Source organism: Oryzias melastigma, linkage group LG3 (genome assembly GCF_002922805.2).
Source record: "Oryzias melastigma strain HK-1 linkage group LG3, ASM292280v2, whole genome shotgun sequence".
Classification (NCBI taxonomy): domain Eukaryota; kingdom Metazoa; phylum Chordata; class Actinopteri; order Beloniformes; family Adrianichthyidae; genus Oryzias; species Oryzias melastigma.
The window spans coordinates 5,783,034-5,790,317 of record NC_050514.1 but is presented as its reverse complement, the minus strand read 5'-3'; the positions used below and the strand labels follow the sequence as shown (position 1 = coordinate 5,790,317).

Genomic DNA, 7,284 nt, shown 5'->3' with positions numbered 1-7,284 from the left:
GGACGGTGGGAGGAAGCCGGAGTCCCCGGTGAAAACCCACGCATGCACGGGAGAACATGCAAACTCCACACAGAAAGGTCCCAAATCCTCCAGCTGGGATTTGGACCAGGCCCTTCTTGCTGTGAGGCAAGAGCGCTAACCACTGCGCCACCGTGCAGCCCACTTTTTGAGCTCTTAATTGTATTATACGGTTTATTCCTCACTATTATCAACCTCAAAGCAGCATGTTGATCCATTCACGCATTTCTGAGTAATTTAAAAAAAACTCTAAAAACTTGCAGACCGCAGCCCCTCCCATACCCGCAAAAATGAGCGGGTCCTCAAGATCTGACGTCATATTGTGGGACAGCCCCTTTCAGGAAGAGTCTGCCCTGCCCCCAGGCTAACACAGACGCTTTCCCTGCAAAGCTAGCAGCTTGAGCTAGCAGTGATATATAAAAAATATTAATAACAATAAAAGGGTTGACGTCATGAAGTGGGTGGAACCCTCATGGAGTTAGAGGCGGAGCCTCATAGATCAAGTCGTTTTAGTTCTAGGTATAAAAATAGTTAACAAAAATAACTCACATTTAATAAATGATTAGTTTTTTAGTGTTCCAAAGGTAATATATGATCATTTACTGGGATATAGTTAACTCTAAAAGACTTAAGAGTATAATGGTATGGCCCTGGCTTTTAAATACACCTTTTATAGTATGGAAAATAAGTAACTAAATTCTTTAACTGTAGATCCAAATCCAAGCTTTTAGTTTTACTATTGTTGATCTGCACCTAGACTCACTTGGTGTCTTCTGTGTGTTCCCTGATAAAAGGGAACATTTTCAAACTGAGCTTTTGGAGGTTTGTGATGCCACGTTGAAAATGTACAAAGTAAAACTCTAAAAGTTAGCTCTTTCTCTTTTAGAATGCTAAATTACAGAGTTTTTACACGTCTGGTGGGTAGCTGGTCAGTACAGCCACAGTTCTGACTTTGATCTCTGAGCAATGGGGGTCAACTGTTTTGGTCCAGGGATGGAATAATAGAGTTAAAAAAGGTTGGATCAAACATGGGTGTGCATTTGTCTCCCTTAGGTTGGATCCTGTGGATAAACAATGACAACACCAAAAATAAAAATAAAGATCAGTTTGAGTCTTTTAGGGGAAACCAGTAGTGTGTGTGTGCGCTGTGGAACTTAACGCTTTGGAAATGTGTCTGTGCAGTGTTCAGCTTCATGCGGTGGAGGTGTCCAGCATCGACTCATCAAATGTGTTGACACAAAAGCCGATACTGATAGTGAGGTGGATCAAGCTCAGTGCCATCACGAGTTGAAGCCGGTCGGCAGCCAGAAATGCAACACACAGGAGTGTGAGAGCGCTTCCCCGGGTGAGTATGTTCAGACATGCTTTACTCACAACCATCCTTATGGGTGGATTCAGGATGCGGGTGAAAAGTGGACAAATCTGTATGGGTATATGGGTGGCCTACATGAAATTTAAGACAGTCGACCACTTAGTAAGTCCGTAGATAAAAAATGTACTTGCACATTTTTTTCCTATGGGCGTGCTGTGGCTAACAGATTGTAGTAAACGCTAATAAAACACATAAAGGTAAAGTAGCTGAGATGCACATGTATTTTTAAGTTTTGCAACCCAAAAAGTCTGCTCCCCTTGTGAGCAGCCTGGCTGTTAGAAATTAGGAAAATACACAATTAGAGCACAGTTTTTGTGGGTATCAAACAAGTGCTTGTGTATCACCTGTATGCCCCATGCATGCAGCATTTGTGCGTTACTAAGGAGCCAGTGCGCACATCTCATGAATGTTTAGAATGCAGCGTAAGAACACTACGCGACAGCATCACCTGTACATTATAGGTGCGTGTTAACTTACGTCGTCCTGAAGTTACTTTTACACACCTCAACACACGTGTAAGCTACCACTTTTAATGAAAAGTCAATGTAATTCTGGGTTTTAGGCTTCCATGCTCAAATATTTCCACCTTCGCACACAGCTACACAAGCTGCCAATGAGCATTTTTCAGGCTGTACGTACAAAACGTGTGACCATTGAACTGTGTGTTGAAAGTTAAACCAGATCGGACTTTGACCAATCAGGTATTCAGATTTTGTAGTGATGTATGGATGGTGTGCCCAATTAATTTACAGTTTGAAAATTGATCATGGTGGAGAAATTAATAATTGTGGTTTGTGCTGCACTGGAATCATGATGATACCAAGTCTTTCATATATTAGAATTGAGCTGTGAGAGAAAAAGCCTGGAGCAAAATTTGTGATATTTGCACCCCTTTGACAATGCTGTTCCAGCTATGGGTGGTGGACATGCACTTGTTCAAAAAAGTGGAAAAAGAAAAGAAACAAACCACCCCTGCTTGTTCAGTGCTAACACTGTATACTCGTGTTTAAGAATATACGATGTGTGTCCTTGAACACATGTCACATTTTCATGATGCCCCTAAATGAGCCTCAAGGGACCTGCATGACACAGCCCCGCCCCCTTTAAGACACAACATCTCCCATCTCTCATACAAGTGTTAATGACTAGGGCATGATCATGATGTTTTGCACTGTTTACTTCATCACAGATTTTTTTCTTTAATTCCGAGGACCTGCATATGGATTTATTTGAATCATAAAATGAAATGGAGCGTTTTTTCATGTGACAGGAACTTTTCCCGGTCAAATCTCCCAGTTTATTTCAAAGACGTTGCGTAATCCAATTTAACTTTTTCTACTTCCAAAGCCAGAGGCAGGAAGAACATTTTTCTTCCCGTCAGATTTTTCTAGCCTATTCATCAGTGTTGTAGGTGGATATCCGACTCTCAAAATGATGATAGATTCATGTGGTTGGTGATCACAGTTGCTCTTTGATTTTAAAGTATCTGAAAATTGTCATAACAGTAGCGACCCCAAACTGAAAGAATAATAAGTCGACTGACAGCCAGAGGGAATTAAAATGTATGACGAGGCAGCAACAAGCACTTGAAGTAGCATAATATGGATCAGTCAAATTAGGCCAATATTAGACATGTTTTGAAGCTAAAGACTTTGTAAATGTAAGCGCACACACTGCTAAAAGATTGCCTTCAAATTCCAGACATTAAGCAGATCAGGACATGCCATCAAAGATGTGTGCTGGTGCTCTGGTGGGGAACATGTCCCACTTAATGACAGCTCATGTTGTTTACTTCTTTTTTTCCAGTGCAGTAAAGTTTGCTGCCAGATGTTAGAGTGCAACAAAGAGGAAGTGACACCCAAAAACTTTGAATATTTATAAGAGGCGGAACAGAATGGCTTCCTAACGCTTGGCTGGTGGGCCATTAGTCACATCACATGCTGTGCACGGCTTTGTTCTGTGTTTGCAGATATGTTGAAAAGGGGAAAGGAGGGAGAAACGAAATGAACCATCCTTCATACAATTGAAAAGGACCTGTAAAGCTGTGTTCACATCAAATGGATTTAGCACATTGGGGGCATCCAGTTTTAATGTTAAGCCAATGTAAAAATCAGTGGTCCTGTGGCGCATGTTGAGTTTCTGACGCAGCATATCAAACTGGCAACAGCTCGTTTCAAGGACTGTGGTGTGTCTAGAGTTCAAATATCTGTACTGACAAAGAAGACATGTCGCCTCAACCAATCAGGGACTCAGCTTTGGCCCTTGACATGTTGATGAAGTGCAGTCCATGGAGGAGGATCTGATCGCTGTACTCCTGAACTTCATATTTTTATTTTAGACAATATTAAAAAGGTTGTCTAATTTTATTTTTGTTTTAAATTATTCTTACCTCAGATTAATGCAGTCAGCAAGTCATCAGAGACGGATAGCGCTGATGCAGCTCCTGCAGTAGATGATGAAGAGCCTCTGAATGATCTCATGAACTCCGACATTCAGACATGTTTATCAATGTTTTGTAGAGATCTTCAAAAATAATTAAACCTGATCTCTCAACATCATCCATGTCTTCCATGCATCGTAAGTAAAATAAACAGTCAGGGCATCCAAGTAGCGATTGGATGCGATTGGAAATTTTGGATCATAGCTCCTACCACACATGTCTGGAGCGTCAAGTTCATGAACTCATTTTTGGACCAGCGTTGAGCAGTGAATTTGACACCCGAATCGTGTTCAGAGTGAACCTCTCTGCAGAGCTTCATCCTATTCTGGAATCCATAGACATACATTCTCACATCCCTTTTTTCAGGCTCCCATTGAAACAAACATCTATCAACCACTTAGAAGTCATCATAGAATGTGGTGAAGATGTGCAAACAAAGCATTTGAATTTTGTCTGCTTGTGGAGCCAGGATGATCCTTTATGTCTGCTCTGACTATTTTAAACAAAGATAATCTACTAGAACTTCTTTGGACAATTGTTTTTGGGATTTGGAAGAACTGGTTAATTACATGATGCTGAAGTTAAGGGTGTTGCCTAAATTCATGACAGGTTGACCTCAATTTTATAACAACAAGTGATTTATTTCTATCTGATTTGTAAATCTTTGGTTATCACTAAATCCTTATGCATGTGTTTTCTTTGTTTTTGTTTTCCACTTATAGGAGCCATAAACTAGTGATTGGTGAGCAGTGTTGTGTAAGTTACTTCAAAACTTGTAGACACCACAGATGACCTGTTATTATTGTTATCGTTAAAACATTACTGTCTCGTGTCTTAAAAACTTAGATAACTTGTGTATTAGACCTTCTTTTATGTTGCTTTATAACAAAGCCTGCAGACATATCAATTTAAACTGACAAATGTCACACAGATTTTTTTATATTTTGATTGTTTCCAAACTGCTTCACTACTTTGTGTGTTTGCCATTTTGCAGAGGAGGGTCTGAATCTGAAATTCCAAAACCCAGTGGCCTAAAATTTTCCTAGAAATCTCTGCAAAAAAAATATTGCGCATCAATGCTCACTAGATTAGCGGATATAGACCACAATGCATTGCGTTTAAATTATTTTTCGTTAAAAAAATAATAAAATGAAATAAACATTTCAAGATTTCATCACCAGAACAGTTAATTCATGAACAGTCTTTGCAAAATTACACTCAAGTCAGTGATGTCGTATTTACCATTAAGAGTAGTGAGCATGGTGTCCAAATTGCTTTTAAAATCCAGGGCTCTAGACAGTTCTTAACTTATTTATTTTTTTAGTAGTTAGGGAGTAAGGAGGGAATTCACAGACAACCTTAGATTAGGGGCTATACACGATTGTTTTTGCCTAAAAGTAGCTGCATTGTCAAGAAAAAGCACTTGAAACACTTGTGGTTTAATAACAAAAAGTGCCACTCAAGGTGGGAAACAATTCCCCCCAAAAAAACCTCAAAACAAGAATAAGGACTAAACACTCCTCAATGTTGTAAGAACACAGCCATAGTTGTCAGTTGTAAGAAACAGCTAATGCTAACTGAATCAGTCAGAAAACAGAGGACTCAACAGTGAAAATGAAATACTACTCATATAGTTCCTATATGTGCTCTCCCCGGTGAACCCCAGGTGAGTGGGCGGTGCCCTCCAGGAGGAGCAGCAGGCAGAACAGATAAACTGTGTCACAGCGTTAGTCAGAGTAGTCCATAGAAAATCAAAATCAAACAGTCTAGTAAAAAAAGAGATAAAATGGAGACCAAAAAGAGAACTAAGATCTGAAACATACCACACAACATAATATTTTAGCAGTTACGTTCAAAATAAATTTAAAAAGTAAAGTATTTGACAATAATTAAATATTTGTTTGCTTAGTTTTTTCCTCTGTCAGTGTTTCATGGTCTTGATTTGTTCTATATTACAGTTAGGTAAATTACTCTTTAGTAATGCCTCATACTTTCAAAATGAATCACAGGGATGCTGGAGCCTATCCAATGAAGAGCAAAGGTGGGGTGCAATTTGCTAATCCACTGCAACACAGAGAGAACCACACACACTCACATTTACACTTAAGGGACATTTAAAGCCATCAATCAACCTACAAAGCGTGTTTTAGACAGGGAAAACCTGCACACAAGAATGCTAACCACTACCCACCATGCAGCTCATTTATAATTCCCCTTACAATTAAATGAATTTTCATGAACTCAACAAAATACAAAAAGAAAAAAATTTTTTTGAAAGATCTTTTTCTTAACCTGGGGGCACAACAGAACTAAGGTTAGAGGAACGTCTGCAACCTGTAGCCCCAGAACTGCTGCCGGCTCTTTTCATCCCTCTCTGGTCAACTGTGGCTCCTAAGAAAAATAATATGAATCATGTCAACAACTAAAGGGTATTTAATTAAAAGTTTAATTTAAATTTGAGTTAAACGTATGAAGTGTCTTTAGTGTAACTCTAATTCTCTGGGCTGTTTACTGTGTAACTAAACAAACTTCGTAAACACTTTTTGATTATTCTTATTTTAATTAACGCTGCATCATAACAGCATGTATTTATGTCTATATGTACAGAGGTGATGAGCATTCACAATGAAATAGTGAATAAGATAAAATGTAAAACATTTTAAAACATTTCATTCTACATTTATTAGAAGTTTAAGGCACATTTTATTATCTGACCAAGAGGTTCAAAAACATTTAGCTGCTTTTCAACCAATGCCTAGTCATGTCTACACATAGTTTTAGTGGAAACTGTGTTTGGAAAAAGATTCTGTGATTTTCTGTCACACATATAAGACCCACTACATCAAGGATTTGACTGCATTTTTTTTCCTTTTAATTACGATGTTTTTAAGCCCTTTTAAGTAAGTTAATGTTAATAATATTGTTTGTTTAAGAAGCAAAACTATTAACGTGAGTGTTCAGAAAAAAAAAAACACAATTTTACCCACTGTCTCAAATTTAATCCACGGTGTAACTTTATTATAAAGAGTTAGTTATTAATACATTTTACATTCTTTTAATAGAGCAATTAGTTCTTATAAAAATAATAATAAAAGATGAGTTAGTCCCAACATAAAGTCTTAAAAATTAACAAAACATTTTCCCGCCAAAAGTGTTTTTGAGATTTCATGGGAGCAGCCATTTTGAAATGAGCCCTTCTACTGCCCCTAGTGGTATGATGATGAACTACAGGACAGAAAGCATGGACATACAATGGGTTTCTGAGGAAAGTTTGGTTCAAAGTTTGGCTGCATTTTCAGAATAGCAACCTGATCTTAAATTTACCTAAATTAGCAACATTGAAGGGTGCTTATGTAAAAAGAATAGAGATAATGTAAATCATTTTTAAGATTTTAAAGCTCCTTTTGTGGGTTTTCAATAACCCGAATGCCTAATAAGGTCTGACAGAGTGGAA

General features: G+C 38.2%; 1 protein-coding gene across 2 annotated transcripts in view; it reads left to right on the top strand.

The window, feature by feature from the left end:
• LOC112160673 (A disintegrin and metalloproteinase with thrombospondin motifs 7) overlaps positions 1-7,284 on the top strand; it is a 177,891-nt gene that overhangs the window by 148,170 nt on the left and 22,437 nt on the right. For both annotated transcript variants that reach the window (XM_024295388.2, XM_024295387.2), the window contains exon 23: positions 1,201-1,363. In XM_024295388.2, coding sequence (XP_024151156.1) covers positions 1,201-1,363 — 163 coding nt within the window. The remainder of the gene's footprint in view (positions 1-1,200; positions 1,364-7,284) is intronic.